The following is a 20,372-nucleotide window of genomic DNA, read 5'->3' on the forward strand; positions in this document are numbered from 1 at the left end:
GAAGAAAACAGATGTAACAGAAGAGGCTAAATAGAAACCTTGCAGTTCTGAATTTGAATCTAATGTATCAGTATGGACTCAAAAGAAAGTCAGTGGACTGCCCAAACATTCATCCTATCTCTGTTTATTGAAAAGGTCTAGAAACAATGATAGCCCAGTAATCTGAAATGCCATCTCCATTAAAAGACACCAAGGAAAATGTCAGGTGGAGGACAGGAACTACATGACAAGCCTAAAGCATCTTGTCATACCATACTGCATGGAGGTTATCAATGGTCCATCAAAGTCATTTCCACAGACAAACTTAAGAGGTATCTATGTCTAGAGATGAGATAATTTGAGCTTCAATAGGATCATAATCACAATTATCAAAGCCCGTCATATGTGTTTAAATCCATGAATTCACAATGATTTAAAATAAAAAAAACTCCAACTGATCACCTTCAAAGAATGACAGGGAATCAATTCATTCTCTTAAAAACAGAAGTGGGAGGGAAAAAGAAAAAACAACTCAAGCTTTTAATCCCTTCTTGCTTATGCAAACAGCACCCCTGGGTAACCAACTAAAGGATGAGGGAAAATATCTCTTTATAAAGTATTCCAGCTAATAAGAAAGAAAGAAATGAAATAATTAGAATGGCCCCATTTTGCAACCCCAGTGGATTAATGGCCTCAGATTCTGAGCATCAATAGCTGCTAACATCACATTAAGGAAAGATAAGCAGGCAGCAGGTACTTCCAGGTGCTAGGACACAACTACCAATGGTCTTGCCAAAGGGACTAAACCAATTGCAGCTCAAATCAAGGCAAATTTGCAGAAAGACAAGGTTGAGGAACAGGCTGAAGTACAGCAAGGGTATGCAAATCCAGGCTGTAGGGAAGCCCAAAGGGTCTAAAGCCCAGGCTCCTCAACAAATACCTTGTTGAAAAATGGAAAAAGAAAATAAAGGAAGAAACTAAAGTTACAATAAGAAACTTAAAAGACAGAAACTAATTAAAAAGAAACTCAAGAAGAGGAAGCACTCTTTAGGTAATAAAAACTGTCCAGGGGTGCGTGGGTAACTCAGTGGGTTAAAGCTTCTGCCTTGGGCTCAGGTCATGATCCCAGGGTCCTGGGATGGAGCCCAGCATCAGGCTCTCTGCTCAGCGGGGAGCCTGCTTCTTCCTCTCTCTCTCTCTGACTGCCTCTCTGCCTACTTGTGATCTCTGTCTATCAAATAAATAAATAAAAATCTTTAAAAAAAAAAAAAAAAAGAACAAAAAAACAACTGTCCAGAAATACAAGTCAGCCTTATTTGTAAATGAGGACAGCAATCAGTTTAGTGGGAACACAATAAGGGCTTCTAGAAATGGGCACAGGACTTCTAAATCTGAGTTTTGGTGACTAAGGCATCCACCTAATAATTAAGCTGAACATTCACTTTGCATGATTATCTGTCATATTTTGGAAAAAAAAAAAGTTTTTATGGGAAAAGTGGAAGAAATCATTCTAAACCAATTCTGCAGCTTCTTTTCTATAAAATGATGATGGTTACTTCTACTGATGCAATTATAATGCTCTAAGGGCAATCCCCTCCACCTCCTCCCCCTGGACCAGCACTGAATACCTGGTATCTTCACTGTGCCACTGGAAGAAGTGTCGTCCGTGTAGGGATGGCTACTCTCTACCACCACAGGCTGAGAGGACAAGCGGCCGCTCTGCGAGTCTGTGGCTACGTCCTCCAGTTCGGTGACACAGAGCTCCAGCAACATATCTGCCACCTGGTAGAGGAAACAAGGGCACAGATCAAGTCATCAGGATGCTACCCCTGCTAATCCTGCTCCAGGTCTTTCCACAGGGACAGGATGGCAGAGGGGAGCACTTGGGAATTTGAGAAAGCTAGTTCAAACCAGGGTTTGGCTCCCTCACCTATAGCATCAAAATAGCACAGAGCTCAGAGAGGTGCCTATATATGTATACATGCAGCTGGGGGGTGCCTGACATATGTAAGACACTCAATAGATGCCAACTGAAGAAACTGTGATCACAACAGTTTCTTTCTATACCAAGACAAGATTACTTCCTTGGGAGGAAAAATCTTTGTCAGGAATAAAATATCAAGGGAAGGAGCAGAAAGGTAATAAAAATGACCAAAATCCAGGAAGACACCAGGGTTCAAGCAGGAGTGGGCAGGAATAAAGAAGAATGATCAAGCCATCCAGGTCAAACAGCAGCAAAGTATCTGGAATGAGGGACTACAAACAGAAACATAAGCAGGAATTTCTCTTGATCCAGGACCTTAAGAGGCAGCCCCCCGTACCATATTCCCTCAACAATCCATGATGTCCTTATTTCATTTTAAAATTTTAGTGATTCACAGCACTGAAGTGGACAATACTGGTTATTATAAATTCCTTGATTTCCATTTTTAAAAACAAATAAGAAGGGGTGCCTGGGTGGCTTAGTCAGTTAACCATCTGCTTTTGACTCAGGTCATGATCTCGGGGTCCTGGGATCGAGCCCCATTTTGTACTTCCTGCTCAGCAGGGAGCCTACTACTCTTCCTTCCCACTTGTGCCCTCTCTCACTCTCTCTCTCTAAGAAAAATAAAACTTTTAAAAAAAATAAGAACATGTTATTATAACCAATAATGACCAGCAAATTTTCTAAATTCAGAAAAAAAACAACTATTCTCTAGTCCATACTTTTCAGGAATAATCCTTTCCTCTATTTTTCCTCATATCTAGATAACAAACAGATTATCTTGGCAAACAGTTTTTTATTGATGGCATACTAAAATCACTGCCATGTAGGTATTAGGACTATAAATTCATACATCTCACTTTCAAGAATTCCAAACATTAGGTCAGGAGAGGACACAGGACTAGCATCTTGTCACTGGTCAGGACAGTTTGAAGACAATCCTATCTTTGCTTCTGCCTCTCCTTGAACCTGCTATGGATGTGTGTCACTGAGACACAGATGTTGGTGTCATCAAACACCTATTGCACAGCCCACAAGGGGTCTTCTGGGCTACATAATCTTCCTCTGACAAAACCATCATTCCTTCAGGAGGGATTAACAAAGCTTCTCAAGAGACAATGACATAGGGGTCATAGGTGTGGCTCTGCCCTCAAAGTACCCAGGGTCCAACACCATTTCTCCCACCCACCAGCAACCTGAGTGTCCATGAGACAGAAAAAACCCTCTGAGAGCCTCAGTTTCCTCATCTTTAAACAGAGAACACCAACACCTAATCTCATAGCAAGAACGTACCAGAACTGGACCTGGCAGGTGTGTGTATAACAAATGCTGGGCGTTATGACTTTAAATCCATGTCCTCATTCATATCCTTTCCTCTCACAAATACAGTAAACTTATAAAAAAATTAAACTTTTGCTTGCGGCAATTCATTTTGATTTAAACTCTCAGAATTAGCAAAGTAACTTGCCTCAAAAAACTAGAAAGTAGGAAACCTACTTCCTTTTCTTCCTGAATGCAATTAAGAAATAACAAACCCCAAACCATTTACCATCTACCAAACCATTTACTGTTTTCAAGACCACTCAACCATACGTAAGTACCTTCTTGTTTGGGTGGTAGTGATATGGGGCCCAGAGAAACACAGATTACGTATCTGTAGAGAGCACATGGCATCAGACTCCGTGATGTGGCCAGCTCTAAAAGGCAGAGCAAGGCCACTAATAAATAATAGTCCTTACGGAAGCCAGAAAACTTTAGGACTCATCAATCCAATTTCTAAGATATACTGATAAGATACTGACTTTAATATCCTACACTAGCCACATGTGCCTATACAAATTTAAATTAATTAAAGTTAAGTAAAATGAAAACTTCAGTTCCTCAGGTACACTAGTGATATTTGAAATAGTCAACAGCTACACGTGACTAGAGGCTATCACACTGAATGGCTTAGCTACAGAACATTGCCACCATAGCAGAAAATCCTATTGGATCCAGTGTTAACATTGTAGTATTGGACCATAAAGAGTGAGGTTGATGGAATAAAAGAGTCCATAAACAGGGACGCTTGGGTGGCGCAGTTGGTTGGACGACTGCCTCCGGCTCAGGGCGTGATCCTGGAGTCCCGGGATCGAGTCCCACATCAGGCTCCCAGCTCCATGGGGAGTCTGCTTCGCTCTCTGACCTTCTCCTCGCTCATTCTCTCTCTCACTGTCTCTCTCTCTCAAATAAATAAAATAAAAAAATCTTTAAAAAAAAAAAAAGAGTCCATAAACAGACTGAAATATATACAGGATTTTTTTCAAATCATTGAGAAAAGGATGGATTATTCGATAAATGGTGTTGGACAACATGCTTGCCATCTAGGAAAAAATAAAGCTGGATCCCTACCTTATTCCTTACATTAGGATAACCCCAGACAAGGTGCCGGGGTGACTCGGTTAAGTTTTTGACTCTTAGTTTCGGCTCAGGTCATGATCTCATGGGTTATGAGATGGAGACTCATGTTGGGCTCTGTGCTTAGCAAGGAGTCTGCTTCAAGACTCTCTCCCTCTGATCCTCTCCCCTACTCGCTCACACACTCCCTCTTTCTCTCTCTCCAAAGTAAATAAATAAATCTTTAAAAAAAAAAAGATAAATCCCAGATGGCTCAAAAATATAAATATAATGAACAAAATCATAAAAATAATTAGAAGAAATCTGAGAAAACTTATTTAAATAATGTCACATAGGTAAACATTTTTTTTAGCATAATACAAAATCCAGATTTCACTAATGAAAAATACTGGCAGATCTGACTTCATAGAAATTCGAAATTTCTAAATGGCAATAAGTACCAAACTAATGTCCAAAGGCACAATGGGAGGACAACTGAAGCACATATGACAGAGAAAGACTTACTTACAAGATTCCTTCTAAACTGCTATCTACTAGAATAAAATCAAGCACAAGATACAGTATGATGACAACAGTAGCATATTCCCTGGACAGGAGGCCCACAGTACCCATCAAGTGGCTCACCTGTGGGTAGGCGGTACCCATGCCAGACAGCACAGCTGAAAGCACGTCCCTGCCCTTTTCCCCTGCCCGGCTACACACGGACAGCTTGAGCAAGTCTACCATGACGCGGGTGTCATCCGCAACCAGCAGACTGGTGAACTCATCCAAGGACTGAGGTTCAGGGCCAGATGCTTTATTTTGGCTTTCAACATCCTAAAAAGTCCAGCAATTAAAATGAGGAGTAATACATTTAGAAACAGTCACCAATTTATTCATGAACTCAAAGGATATGTAACTATTACTGATGAATAAAGGGCTGTTGAGGCCTTTAAGATCATGAAATGCCAGATTAAGAAATGACATACCCATAAAATTTTCATCACCATGTACTATGCTTTCAAGACCGATTAAATATTTTTAATAGAAAGTTATTCTTTTTATTTATTTTGTTTTCTTTTTTTAATTATGTTGTTAGCCACCAGAGTACATCATTAGTTTTTTATATCATTTACAAAATACCAACAGTATCTGTGAAAAGTATGACTAAACTACAAATCACAATTTATACTTTAACCAAGTTCATAAGGTAGCTTGGAATGAAGTCACACCATGTAAAATCTACCACCTGTCCATAAGATATGCATAGGAATTTTGTAAAACTAAATTTGGAATTTACATATTTTATCTATAGCCTCTCCATAATTATTTCCTAGAATCTCATTTAAATTGACTTGTTGGCTGGTATATAGCACATTAGCCACCTACTCTTTATCCTTGGGTTCTTTGAAAATGAAAATAGATATTCTCCTTTTTACTTTTCATTTACAGTATGTCAGCTAAAACTCATTGCACCTGTGATCTTTTTCTTCTTTCCCCTCTTTGGCAGGAGAAAGAAGCTACTTATTTGTCTGCATCACTATCTGTCCCCTGACCTCATGATGATGTCCCACCCAAGACTGCCCCATCAGAGGGGAAGGACCCCCAGCAGCCCAGCTTCAAGAGGGTTCCGTGACCATGGCCTTTCTAATCAGCCAAGGTCCATGTGGTCCTCTGCTCTGCAGGGTGATTCTGCTGCTGACCTATTCCTTTGACCTGGAGGATGGCTTTCTGACCACCAGCTACCTGGAGCAGGTGAAGGGCTACCTGGCATCCACCTTCCCCAGCAAATACAGCAAGGTGCTCCCGCAGAAACCATGAAGACATTACTTTTGCGGTGGGAAAGGACACTACAGGATTCCATGTAATGCCAGAAAACTAAGACCTGGAGCAGAGAACTAAAGTGAAGAGCAGCCGACTGGGGCCTGGGGCCAGACCCCGTGCAGTGTGAGGCAGAGCCCTCCTCCAAGAAGGTTCTCAAAGCAGACCCAGCCAGGAGAGAAGCCCCCTCACCTTCTGGAGTAACAAAAAGACCCAAAGCCCTAATGATCGTAAAAGCACAAACTGCCTCACAGTCTCCTATCTAACACCCTAAGAGCCTCTTGGGAGCTGGCAGTGGGATCTGACTTATAGAAAGGAGTAAGAAGACATCAGAGGGGGGAAATTTTGAGCTTAGAGGGAGTGGGAAACACTGAGACCCAGGACCTTCTAGTTTCCCAGACAGAGTCTGGCTCACCAGAGGAAGAACAAGATGCCAAAAGTGCCTTTCTTCTTTTCTCCTGTTTTCAGGATCTCAGCAAAACTAGTGCCAACTCTTTCCAGAAACAGCAGTGAACTAGGGGAAGCACAGCCCCACTTAGGAAATTTAAGGGGAATGGGACACATCCAATGTGCAAGCTCCATTGACTTAGGTCCTGGATACCACACTTCTCTGAGCTAGAATACTTTCTCCCTTTAAAGAAACAGACCCTGCTCCTACCTCTGCATGGAGACCCCAAACCCATTAAGTGAAGTTGGTCAGAAATTGTAACATCCCAACATCTCTCTCACTGAAAAGCAACAAAAGCATTCAGTGGAATATATTAACCATATATAATACATGTGATTAATACTAGCCTAAAACTAATATGCAAATTACCATGATTTATGAATCATACCAAAACTGAAACAACAGGAATCTAGGGGTATAATAATCTGGATAATGCCTACATCTCGTAAATAAATTGGTAGGAAAGAAATTCCTTTCCTACCCAAAAGCAAAAATTTTGAATAATTCAGCATAATTTCTGCATTAAATCCTCACCCTAGGAGATTGCCAAGTATTAGAAGTTAAATATAGATATCTAATCTATAAATAATATTTTTCATTACCAGAGATGGTTACCAGTAATCTCTATAGGACACATTTCTGTCAGCATTAATAGCATAATAAACCAAGAGTTCCAAGTATAATTGAAAATAATGCATATTAAATAGATGATGGGGACTAAGGAGTGTACTTGTTATGATAACCACCAAGTGGAAGTGTTGAATCACTATATTGTACACCTGAAACTGATATTACACTGTATTTTAACTGGAATTTAATAACAACTTAAAAAATTAAAAAAAGAATGCATATTTGTCCCCAAAGGTGAATATGCTGGCAAGGGAGAGAGTGTTAGCATGTACAATGGCCTGGCATAGGGAGCACCTAAGTGGCTCGAAAAGGTGTCCATATGTGGGGGTGGCTGGTGTGGCCAGCATGGGAGGTGAGAGAGAGGTCACAAATCAAGCAGGTGAAAGGTCATCCTTGCAGAAGTTAGACTGGTTCTGAGTGTCAGAAGCTGTGCAGAGAAAGGAGTGTACCCAGGTGGGGAAGAAGTGGCTACTTAAGGGGAACTAAATAAACTGCCAATAACAGGGACCAGGTTTCTTACTTTCAGAGAAGAGAGTTATAAACACAGAGGGGGAGAAAAGAAGAATGAGTCCTGTGCTGTTAGAATTGATTGTATTGTTGTTGTGAACCAGTGGTTCTCAAAATATGCCATTTATAAAGAAATAAATAAGTGTACTTCTCTGCTGTGTATGTATACATACACACACATTCCCTACCTCTGTCCACTTGGAAACAGCAACACCCAAGAGCAATGAGCACTTGAAGATCTTGCCTTTTAAATACCATTCTCTACTAAAAAGAACCAAGACCTCCTAGAGAAACATCTGATTTCTGGGCTGGAGGGTAAAACATTTTGTTGAGCTTATCTAGAATCTTGTGTTGTGCCAGAAAGCAAGAAAACATTCAAAAAAATGATGAGAGCATCTTAAAGGGGCAGATAAAATTCTATAAAATATTTAAAAAAGAATTAACATTAATCCTTCAAACTCTTTAAAAAACAAAACAAAAGATAGGGGGGCCTGGGTGTCTCAGTCATTAAGCATCTGCCTTCTGCTCAGGTCATGATCCTAGGATCCTGGGATAGAGCCCCACATCAGGCTCCCTGCTCAGTGGATAGCCTGCTTCTCCTTCTCCCTCTGCTGCTACCCCCGCTTGTGCACGCACATGCATTCTCTCTCTCTCTCTCTGTCTCTGTCAAATAAATAAAATCTTAAAAAAAAAAAAAAATGAAGGAACACTGCCCAGCTCATTCAATGAGGACAGGATTACTCTAATACCCAAACCAGGCAAACACATCACAAGATAACTACAGATTAGTATCCCTTATGAACACCGGTATAAAAATCCTCAACAAAAGAGCAAATCAATCCAGCAACGTATAAAAAGGATTACACATTTCAAATACAGAAAGAGACAGAGCAAGCATAAATTCCGTGGTGTTGGACTGAAACTGAAAATAGTAGTTTGAACTATTCATGGTTTTTATTATAAAGATAAGATGCTGAAGTAGAAAAAAAATGTGCATATGCATGCACGCTTGCTGAGAAGGTGTAAACCAAGGACATCTGGTAGCAACTAACTTACCAAGTTTCCAGATCTTGTTTCTAAATTCTATGATCCACTAAAAGGAACCAGGGCTCCTTGGAGAAATGGATGATTCCAGAGCAGGGAGAGGGTAAGTTAAAGTCTGGAACACGTTTTTGTGCCAAAAAGTAAAGAAGTGTTCAAAGAACTATGGGGACATGTCAGAAGGACAAATGAACCAGCCAGAAAGGGATCCCCATGGCCATGTCTGGTACAATTTGGGTGTCAAATGATAACAGTAATGGATGTCAGTATTTGAGTAAAGTACGATCCCATGATTCCATACCGACATAGATGGATGGATAGACAGACAGACAGACAGACGAAGATGAGAAGGGAACGTTCTCACAGAAGAACAGCAACAATTATGTTCAAAAAATGATGAAATTTGCAAAATCACCATGTGACAACTACCACAATAGTATCAATAGATACTAAAAACTGGTGGGTAAAATAGGAGGAAAAAGGTATTTATAGTCTCAAAGTATCTCCCCATGAATACATCCTAACCCACTTTCATTAACTTCTGGTGGAAAAACCTGGCAGACGCTCTTGACCAAGCAATAAGAATTAATATCACCAGACTCAGCAAATAAACAATGCACACACATCAATGGGATGCATTGAAAAGAACTCTACATCCTTCCTGTAGTATCCATCCAAAGGAAGAATTAAAGAATGTCCCATACTGAATACTAAAGAGACAACAGTCAACCCTGAATTGCGTTCCAGACCTATAAAGAATACTATTAGGACAATGAGCAAAATCTGATTAGATCTGTGGATTAGAAAGTAATCCTGGATCAGTGTTAATGCCCTGACACACTGAAGCCTTGGGGATGAATGGGGACTGTGCCCTGCAGCTACCCACCAATGGTTCAGAAATGCCAACAGCTAGAGAACCTAGGTGAATAGTATATGTAAGTATAATGTGTTATATTTCTATGTACTACTTCTCCAACTTTTGTGTGCATTTAAGATTATTTCAGAGTCCAGCAAATTTAAGATTATTTCAAAATAAAATGTTAAAGAAGAAAGCTCCTTGACCTCTTTGGTTTTTGTCATAGTTTCTGCAATGATGCTGGCAGCTCCTGGGTCATCCGTCACTGGGATAAATGGTCGAGAAGAAGCTGAGGAAGCAGATGGGGTCACTGCAGAGGGGGTCACAGCATCCTCAGAAGATATCATCTAGTTTAAAAGTATACAGGAAGAGGAAAAACTGAGCGGTGTGCCACACCTCCTACACAACTCCAAAAAGCTTCCCCTCAAACCCCTTAAGCCAGAGGTTAACAAGGTGCTTCCACAATCCTGGGGTACAGGGCAACCCTCCAAAGTCAAAAACATTAATATTCCCATGAAAACCCATTAATATTCACAAAAGGCCACATGAAGAAGATCAGAAATGAGTTCGCATCTCTTCAAGTTGGGTTTACCCCCAAAATAAGTTACAAAAACTCTTGGCTTTCAGAGCTTTAATGTTCCAGAATCATGGATAAAGGACTGTGGACTTGTATTTCACAACTTTTTAAAAAAATTAAAGTATTTCTATTTAAACACTATAAAGATCCTTTTAAAACTGCATATTTTTAAATTCAATCCAAAAATCACAGCAGTAGGAACAAAAGCAGTCTGAATTAATTATACTTTCCTAAACACAAAGTTTGATCTAATGTTGCATTATTGTTTTACTATTTATTTTTACCTCTCCTCTCTTTTCTTGCCATGGATTTGGACTCAGTCTGTCTTCAATATCAATAGCCAGCACACATTCCTCTCCATTCACAGGACTGGCCATAGCAGATGCATCGGAAGGAGGTGCCGAGGAGGAAAATGAAGGACACTCCACCGGGGCAATCATGCCAGCTGGCATCAGGGCCCCAACCACCGCATCTCTGTCAGGAGAGAAAGCCAGGCCTGTGGTGAACTGCCCTTCACCACTGCAGGAAAGAAGACCCAGGAGTAGGGACGAACACTTACTGAGTGACTCCCTCATTTTTATAGGATACACATAAAGCAGTTCTGGGAAAATACTAAACCAATATGCATCAGCTAAAAGCTACAATGTTTACTTATGATCTTATGACCTTGGTAATCACAGGTGAAAAAACACCAAATATAAAAATCAGACCAGAATAAACCCCCAGATTCCCTTGAGAAATCTTCTAGGATTGTTAGAGCCTGAGGATAATGTTTTATTTACTAAAAGCTGTGTATCAAGGATGCCTCACATAAGGCAGCTAAGACTAAATGTCCTCTCAGTGACACAGTTGGCCTTCAGTATGAAACTAATGTTCCTGTGTAATTTATTTCTACTCATCAGGCCCATAATCATGAGAGATGAGCAACTAACTCAGACAGAAAATAGCAGCAAAATGTTGAAAAAGATAACATTTATTAAAACTCTGTTTATCAAGTGTTTGAGTGAAGGAAATGACAAGTGGTCTTAAACATCACTGTATAGTTATATCAGTTATTTCCTCCTCTCATTCCTCAAATAGTGATGCTTAGAACTTACTGGTCATAAAAATAAAAAATGGTTTTTAATTTGGATTTCTTTTTTTTTTTTTTTTTTTTTTTGAGAGAGAGAGCAAGCAGGGGTGGAGAAGGGGTAGTAGGAGAGGAAGAGAGAATCTTAAGCAAGCTCCACACCCACCACCCCAATTTGGATTTCTGATTCATATTTCAACCCCCATTAAAAAAAGCATAGGGGTGCCTGGGTGGCTCAGTTGGTTACGTGTCTGACTCTTGATTTCGGCTCAGGCTGTGATCTCAAGGTCATGAGATCAAGCCCCATGTTCTCAGGCTCCATACTCAGCAGGGAGTCTGCTGGAGATTCTTTCCCTCTTCCCCTCCCTCTGGCCTGCTCTCCCCACAAATGCATGTGTGTTCTTTCATGTTCTCTCTAAAATAAATAAACAGATCGTTAAAAAAAAAAAAAAATCACCATTCACTAAGGGTATATGATCTAAAACTCACAGTATTTAAAGACAATACTATAACATTCTCTGAGACATATAATCAACCAAAAATACAAAACCCAAAGTTTAAATAACTGCAGGATTTCAAAAGCTAGTCAACAAGCCTACCTGGCATACATGATTTGCAATGCTGTAAGTATATGAGATAAGGCCTGCTGTTTGGCCAGATTTCCATCCAATGACAGGAGAATCTTGGCAAGAGAAGGGCGATTTGGCTTAGAATTATTTGCACCACTGATTTTATTGCTGGCAGCAGAAGAATCAGCATCTGAAGGCACACCTGAAAAAGGAAAATAAAATTTGGGATCAATTTTAAAGATCAGAGTTTGCTCTATTCCTATTTGACCTTTCCAGTTTATTTCTAAAACACACTCCAATCTTCATTTTGCTATTTCACAGATTAAGTATTAGGTTAATGGTCTTCCAGAGTAAAAACAAAAACAATAAATAAGCAATAAAAACAAAAACAATAAACCTATTTACTTATACTTCTATAAAAAAGTTATTTTCATCAAAGCTTCATTGTTTAATTGTTAAAATGTCTATACTGCCTAGAGGAATCTATACTTTTAATGCCATTCCGATCAAAATTCCACCGGCATTCTTCAAAGAGCTGGAGCAAATAATCCTAAAATTTGTATGGAATCAGAAGAGACCCCGAATCGCTAAGGAAATGTTGAAAAACAAAAATAAAGCTGGCGGCATCACCTTACCTGATTTTAAGCTTTATTACAAAGCTGTGATCACCAAGACAGCATGGTACTGGCATAAAAACAGACACATAGACCAGTGGAACAGAGTAGAGAGCCCTGATATGGACCCTCAACTCTATGGTCAATTAATCTTTGACAAAACAGGAAAAAATATACAGTGGAAAAAAGACAGTCTCTTCAATAAATGGTGCTGGGAAAACTGGACAGCTATATGTAGAAGAATGAAACTCGACCATTCTCTTACACCGTACACAAAGATCAACTCAAAATGGATAAAAGACCTCAACGTGAGACAGGAATCCATCAGAATCCTAGAGGAGAACATAGGCAGTAATCTCTTTGATATCAGCCACAGCAACTTCTTTCAAGATACGTCTCCAAAGGCAAAGGAAACAAAAGTGAAAATAAACTTCTGGGACTTCATCAAAATCAAAAGCTTCTGCACAGCAAAGGAAACAGTCAAAAAAACAAAGAGGCAACCCACGGAATGGGAGAAGATATTTGCAAATGACAGTACAGACAAAAGGTTGATATCCAGGATCTATAATGAACTCCTCAAACTCAACCCACACGAAACAGGCAAACACATCAAAAAATGGGCAGAAGATATGAACAGACACTTCTCCAATCAAGACATACAAATGGCTATCAGACACATGAAAAAATGCTCATCATCATTAGCCCTCAGGGAGATTCAAATTAAAACCACATTGAGATATCACCTTACACCAGTTAGAATGGCCAAAATTAACAAAACAGGAAACAACATGTGTTGGAGAGGATGTGGAGAAAGGGGAACCCTCTTCCACTGTTGGTGGGAATGCAAGTTGGTGCAGCCTCTTTGGAGAACAGTGTGGAGATTCCTCAAGAAATTAAAAATAGAGCTTCCCTATGACCCTGCCATTGCACTCCTGGGTATTTACCCCAAAGACACAGATGTCGTGAAAAGAAGGGCCATCTGTACCCCAATGTCTATAGCAGCAATGGCCACGGTCGCCAAACTATGGAAAGAACCAAGATGCCCTTCAACGGATGAATGGATAAGGAAGATGTGGTCCATATACACTATGGAATATTATGCCTCCATCAGAAAGGATGAATACCCAACTTTTGTAGCAACATGGACGGGACTGGAAGAGATTATGTTGAGTGAAATAAGTCAAGCAGAGAAAGTCAATTATCATATGGTTTCACTTATTTGTGGAGCATAACAAATAGCATGGAGGACAAGGGGCGTTTGAGAGGAGTAGGGAATTTGGGTAAATTGGAAGGGAAGGTGAACCATGAGAGACTATGGACTCTTAAAAACAATCTGAGGGGTTTGAAGTGGTGGGGGGGTAGGAGGTTGGGGTACCAGGTGGTGGGTATTATAGAGGGCACGGCTTGCATGGAGCACTGGGTGTGGTGAAAAAATAATGAATACTGTTTTTCTGAAAATAAATAAATTGAGGGAAAAAAAAGATTTTTTTTGTTTATCTGAATTCCAACTTTGGAAAAAAAAAAAGCTTCATTGTTTAGCTACAAAAAAAAGTGATTAAAATATAGTGACTACCCGTATTTACTTACCACTGAAATGCAAGACAAAAAAATAACACAAAACAATGGAGAGAAGAAAAAATGTTCACCAACGAACAGTCTTACTAGACACATGATCCAGGTCATCACTGCCCTAAGAGTTCACAGGCTTCAGCCAAGGGAAGGGAACCAGGTGGAGCTCAGTGGTCTATATGAGTAAAGGAGGAACAGCTCTGGGGAGAGAGGCCAGTGTGGTCAGAATTCACAAAACAGAAGCAGAGAAGACAACAGTTGCCCAGATAAGTGCGCCAGGGAGTTATGCAGGTACCCTCACTCCCACAGCTGAGGATGAAGCAAAAGGTGATGGGTGCCTACATGAGAGGAAGTTCCCAAAGACAAAAAAAGAACTACATGAAAGTACTACAGGCCCCACACACAGGCTGGAAGAATGCAGAGGAACCAGCATAGCAGTTGCTCCTGTCAGCCAGACATGAAGACCTCATTTTCTCAGAATGTCTTGTCTCAGTGGTGGGGAATTATTAGTCTCAGATTAATATCAGGTCTGAAGCCACTAAACAAGTCCAAAACCAAGACCCAAAAGGAACAAAATGTTACAGAGTAACTTAACCGTAAGCTAAAGAAGATTTACAGACAAACAAAAATCTCCAGCAGGCTTTTTTTTTTTTTTTTTTTTTTTGACACAGAGAGAGAGATCACAAGTAGGCAGAGAGGCAGAAGGCGGGGGTGCTGAGCAGAGAGCCTGATGCAGGGCTCAATCCCAGGACCCTGAGACCACGACCCGAGCCAAAGGCAAAGGCCCAACCCACTGAGCCACCTAAGCGCCCCTCTGGCAGGCAATTTTATAAAAATTGACAAGCTTATTCTAATACTCAAAACAGCATTTGAAAAAGAACAAAGTTAAAGAATTACCACAGCCTGAATTTGGGTCTTTTATAAAGTTATAATAATCAAAATACTGTGGTATTGGCAACAAAATACAAAAATAAGTCAACAAAACTGAGCATCCAGAAATAGATCCATAACATGCAAAGACAACTGATTTTTTACAAAGATGCAAAAAGCAACTCAACAGAGAAAGGATAGTTTTCTTAAGTAAATGAAACTGGAACAACTGGATATCCACACACACACACACACCTCCACCAAAAAATTCAGTACACATTTCACACAATATATAAAATTTAACTTGAGATCAAGCATAGATTTAAAACTCTAGAACTTACATAAAAAAATACAGGAAATGAACTTCTGATTTTGAGTACACAAAGTCTTTTTAGATGTAACCCCAAAGTATGAGCCATTAAAAAAATGGACTTTATCAAAATTAAAAATTTCTGCTCTTTAAAATTCACTTGTGGAGAGAATGAGAAGATAAGCAACATTGGGAGAAAATATTTACAAGCCACATATCTGACAAAAGACTTGTACCCAAAATATATAATAGAACACTCAACACTCAATAAGAAAACAACCTAGTTTTAAATGTAGGCAAAAGATAGGAATAGACACTACAAAAAAAAAAAAAAAAACCCATATTTGGATGGTAAATACACATGATGCCCAACATCATTAGTCATCAGGGAAATGCAAAGTAAAACCACAATGAGATACCACTACATATCTACACAAATCTTAAGTTCAAATTTTAAAGACTGACCAAACCAAGGGTAGATAAAAATATGGAGTGAGCTGGAGCTTTGGAACAATGACTTTACAAAAACAGTCTATAGGATTCTTGAGAAGATAAACCTATACCTACCATATGATTTAACCATTCCTCTCCTAGATATTTACCCTAGAGAAATCCAAGTATAGGTCCACATAAAGACTTGTACATGAATGTTCATAGCAATTTTATTTGTAAAGCCAAAAACTGGGAACAACCTCAAAGCCCACCCACGGTCAACTAATAGCAAACTGAAGTACATCCATAAATGAAATACTACTTGACAAAAAAGAAAAGAATGAATTATTAGTATATGCAACATGAATAAATTTCAAAATAATGATGCTGAATGGAAAAAGTGAGATTTAAAAAGTACCCACTGTATGATTCCATTTATATAAAACTCTTAAAAATACAAACTTATATACAGTGTCAGAAAGCAAGTCAAGGGGTTGTAGGAGAAAGAGAGGCTGAGAAGGGGCACAAAGAATATGTATATTTTCACTTATCTTGACTCAGTGATGCTTTCACAGGTGCACACATGTCAAAGCTCATGGAAATCACACTTTAAATATGTAAGGTTTGTTGAATGTCAATTATATCTGAGTCAAGCTGCTAAAAATACCAAGTAGCCCAGCCCAGCACAGTGCTTATGTATGTCAAGTAGTTACTATACAGCACTGCCAGAGGTGACCTGATCATAATATAAGAATCAGCATCATACTTCCTTTCAAAATTCTCCTTCCAGCACACAAAAAGCAAAGTACCATGGTTATTTTGTGACCCTGGTACAGAATGCAGTTAATGCAGTGCTACAACCTCTAATCTGGTGGTCTTATTAAATATTCTAACTATGATGTTCTTGTACCCTACAGAAATATCTTATACTAAATACAAATCTGCGTTACCTAAATAGGAAGCACCTAAAGGGTCTCTTGCAGTCTGAAAGAGAACAGGCTCATGGACAGAGGGTGTTGCCACATCAACGGTAGTCCATGCCACACTGTGTGAAGACCCACAAGCCACTCGTGTGATCTTCTGGCCTTCTAAGCCTTGCACAAGTGTAGGCTTTCTATTAACTGTGGTCGTGCCATTGCCCTGTTGGCCATGGTCGTTATCTCCCCAAGCATAAACCTGTTACAGGGAACAAAAACAGAATTTTTCAACATTTGAGAACATTGTCTAAATTTACTTCAAAATTCTCTCCAATAACTATAAGTAAGTATTTATTTACTATCAATCCAATAAATTCATCTGTTCTGTTTTATTTTAGGAAACAGGGAGATTCTCCTCTTCAACTAAGTTCAATACTTACTTATTTTCTTTTGTTTTGCAAAGCAAAGTGATCAAAAACAATATGCTCACTTTTCATGTAATTCACTTCTTGGCTTTACAGATTTAGAAGGAAGAATTCATTTTTAATTCATTTTGATTAAAAAAAACAAACAGTGTGCTCTTGTTGCAATGAACACTGGATGTAGTATGTAAATGATGAATCACTAAATTCTACTCCTGAAACTGATGTTACACTATATGTTAACTAACTAGAACTTAAATAAAATTTTGGGGGGGAAATGTGCTAATTTGTTGTCATAAATGAATTTTTAAAATATAACATAAGCCTAAAAAAAAAATATATATATATATATGTAACATAAGCCTGTCATGATATGGATTCTCAAAGCAGAAGAATGAGTAATACTTGTCATGGATGATTTTATTTCTAAAATGACGAACATATCTCTCAATTGGTTATCAATTTCTCAAGTAAAACACTGTTAATACCTTAGCAGTAGGAGCACCTTCAATGACAATAACCTTTTCATATTTTTCATGTGGACTTTAGAATAGGAAAGCCCACCACTTTACAACATCTGTCAGTCAACAACTCTTCAATTTACCAGGTGTTCGTGCCTAAGCTGACAACTGGGCAGACATACACAAGAACAAAACGGGTACAGCCTGTCCTCTTGGTTCTTTAAGTACTAAGACTCACTTCACTTCATCATGAATTATATTTTCAACACAAGGACTTGTCATCTTAGCTTACCTGCCCTGCATCTGTGACTGCCAGGCAGTGCAGGGCTCCAACAGCCACATGCACAATCTTCTTCCCTCTCAGCCCTTCCACCACCTGTGGCTTCCGTACGTGCACATCAGAGCCATGGCCCAATCTGAAGTAATCCCCCTTCCCCCTGCAAGAAGGTCAAGAGTGTGCATTTTAATATATGGCTACCATCTAGCAATGTTCCACAGGAAGACACTCATTTGTTTACAGCATTAGAGCCAGCTCATTAACATCACATACAGTGCCCAAAGTCTCTGAAATTACGTTATAAAATAGTATATCATTAATTCAAATTAATTCTTTAATTCTACAGCAAGATCCTTAAGGTATGCTGTATAACACTTAAGTTACTGATGTAAGTCAATTCTTCCTTAAGCTTCCTCTGAGATACAATACTCAAGTTAAGGCCCATCACATTGTCACAAGGTCAGCTGGTTTTCCCTCTCCTTTTAAATTTAATAAAATAAGCTTTCACAAGAAAGGCATGGACTTTTTAAGGATCAAAGAAATCAGAAGTCTGCTTTCTGCCCAATTGATCGCTAGTCTTCTGGCATGGTAAGAAAGATGAAACCTTCTACATAAATCTCACCTAAACAGGGAAGACAACCAGCTGGGCTAAAATTTCTCTAGTCTTCATTTCCAAATGACCCAGTTACAAGAAAAATTTCTTATTATAATACTGTCACTAATCCCAACTTGAAATAAATAAAAGAAAAAAGATGCTGGATGTAAGAAAATGAAGGTTTGGGGCACCTGGGTGGCTCAGTTGTTAGGTGTCTGCCTTCAGCTCAGGTTATGATCCCAAGATCCTGGGATCGAGCACTGCATCAGGCTCCCTGCTTGACGGGGAGTCTGCTTCTTCCTCTCCCACTCTCCCTGCTGTGTTCCTGCTCTCGCTGTCTCTCTCTCTTCGTTTTTTTCTTTTTTAAAGATTTTATTTACATTTTTTAAAAAAAAAAAGATTTTATTTATTTATTTGACAGAGAGACAGAGATCACAAGTAGGCAGAAAGGCAGGCAGAGAGAGAATCAGGCTGCCCACTGAGCAGGGATCCCACTTTGGGACTCGATCCCAAGACCCTGAGATCATAACCTGAGCTGAAGGCAGAGGCTTAACCCACTGAGCCACCCAAGTGTCCCTCTCTCTCTTTCTAATAAATAAACAGAATCTTGAAAAAGAAAAAAAGAAAGAAAGAAAGAAAAGAAAAGAAAATGAAGGTTTAACCATCCCTGCCAGGGGGGATGGGACACAGTGCAGAAGCTCCACCACTGTCTCACATGGACACATACACACTGATGGGTGACAGAGAGTTTACATACCATGTCCACACCACTCCTGACTTGGTGAGAGCCAAGGAGAACTGAGCTCCGCATTCGATCTGACACACTCCCTGTCCATTCAGTCTCTCAATGTTCTGGGGAATATTACAGCCTTCACTTCCTCCCCGGCCCAGTTTTCCAAAGTCACCATCACCCCAGGAAAATACTAAACCTAGGTTTAAAAAATGCATACTTTAGGCCAGTGCTTCATGATGTTCCTACCCACCCAGATACAGAGTCAGGTAGGAGCTTACCTTCATCAGTCAGAGCCAGGGTCTGTGCGTCTCTACTTCCACATGCAACCTGGATTACTCTGTGACCAAGAAGGACTTTCACCTACTCAATTACAAATTTAAAAACAGAATCAAGCACAGGCACTGAGAAAACAAGGGAAATTTTTTCCACAGACTGAAAGCCAATAATGCACATGTCTTTATGAACTTTCCTAGACTCGAAGCTTATCTTCCTTGAAATCAGCAGATGGTAAGCTTTCTGTAAGCAACAAAAATGTGTATAATCACCATTTTGGGCTTCAGTTGTGTTGTATTATCCCCATGTCCCAACCGGCCGTACTCTCCAAGGCCCCAGGTGTATAGCTCCCCACTGGATGTGAGGGCTGCACTATGTGAGCTCCCACAGGCAATATCCCGGATACGCTTGGTTTTCAAGGCCTCAATAAGCCGTGGCTTGTCACAGTTCCTAAAACAAGATTAAATAATATTCCCTAAAATCAATCCAGTCATTTTTAAAGAAGAAAAAAAGGACATCTACACTGGTCCACATTTAGTCAAAACAACATCTGCAGATCAACTTAACTATCAAACATTAAAACAGATCATGTGAGGCCGAATCACATTCATAGATATTTTTAACAGATATATTTTTAGGTTCCATTTTCAAAAATGACCTATCCTATTTAATTTTCTGAAAAATAACTACCACAAAGATAATCACTATTATCATCAGTAACCTCGTCTCATTAGCAAGTAATGAAGAAAATATTCTTACATTCTGCTGAAGTGTCCAAGTTTGCCATCGTCACCTTCACCCCAGGAAAACACTTTCCCATCAACAGTTAAAGCCGTAGCATGGCGGCCACCTGCAACATTCAGACAGATATGTGCTGCCAAATTTAGTTCACAGCATTATTACTTTACTCTGCCTGGCATGCAGCATTTGCTCAATGAATATGTGTTCAACAAATGAGTAGATAGGATTAGCATTTCAGGGCGACAAATACATAAAGTCAGTGAACGTTAAGTAAACTACAAAGTTTAAATCCTAGAATGAA

At 39.5% G+C, this 20,372-nt stretch overlaps 1 protein-coding gene across 5 annotated transcripts in view; it reads right to left on the reverse strand.

Moving 5' to 3' along the window:
- The window catches only part of HERC2 (HECT and RLD domain containing E3 ubiquitin protein ligase 2), a 250,796-nt gene that overhangs the window by 53,330 nt on the left and 177,094 nt on the right, over window positions 1-20,372 (reverse strand). For all 5 annotated transcript variants that reach the window (XM_044232144.1, XM_044232143.1, XM_044232140.1 and 2 more), the window contains exons 60-70: window positions 20,090-20,180; window positions 19,603-19,780; window positions 19,336-19,417; window positions 19,082-19,253; window positions 17,745-17,889; window positions 16,603-16,828; window positions 11,888-12,059; window positions 10,504-10,693; window positions 9,849-9,989; window positions 4,985-5,176; window positions 1,608-1,761 (exon numbers count right to left, since the gene is read on the reverse strand). In XM_044232144.1, coding sequence (XP_044088079.1) covers window positions 1,608-1,761; window positions 4,985-5,176; window positions 9,849-9,989; window positions 10,504-10,693; window positions 11,888-12,059; window positions 16,603-16,828; window positions 17,745-17,889; window positions 19,082-19,253; window positions 19,336-19,417; window positions 19,603-19,780; window positions 20,090-20,180 — 1,743 coding nt within the window. The remainder of the gene's footprint in view (window positions 1-1,607; window positions 1,762-4,984; window positions 5,177-9,848; window positions 9,990-10,503; window positions 10,694-11,887; window positions 12,060-16,602; window positions 16,829-17,744; window positions 17,890-19,081; window positions 19,254-19,335; window positions 19,418-19,602; window positions 19,781-20,089; window positions 20,181-20,372) is intronic.

The sequence above is a fragment of the Neovison vison genome, chromosome 13 (assembly GCF_020171115.1).
Source record: "Neovison vison isolate M4711 chromosome 13, ASM_NN_V1, whole genome shotgun sequence".
In the NCBI taxonomy this organism is placed as follows: domain Eukaryota; kingdom Metazoa; phylum Chordata; class Mammalia; order Carnivora; family Mustelidae; genus Neogale; species Neogale vison.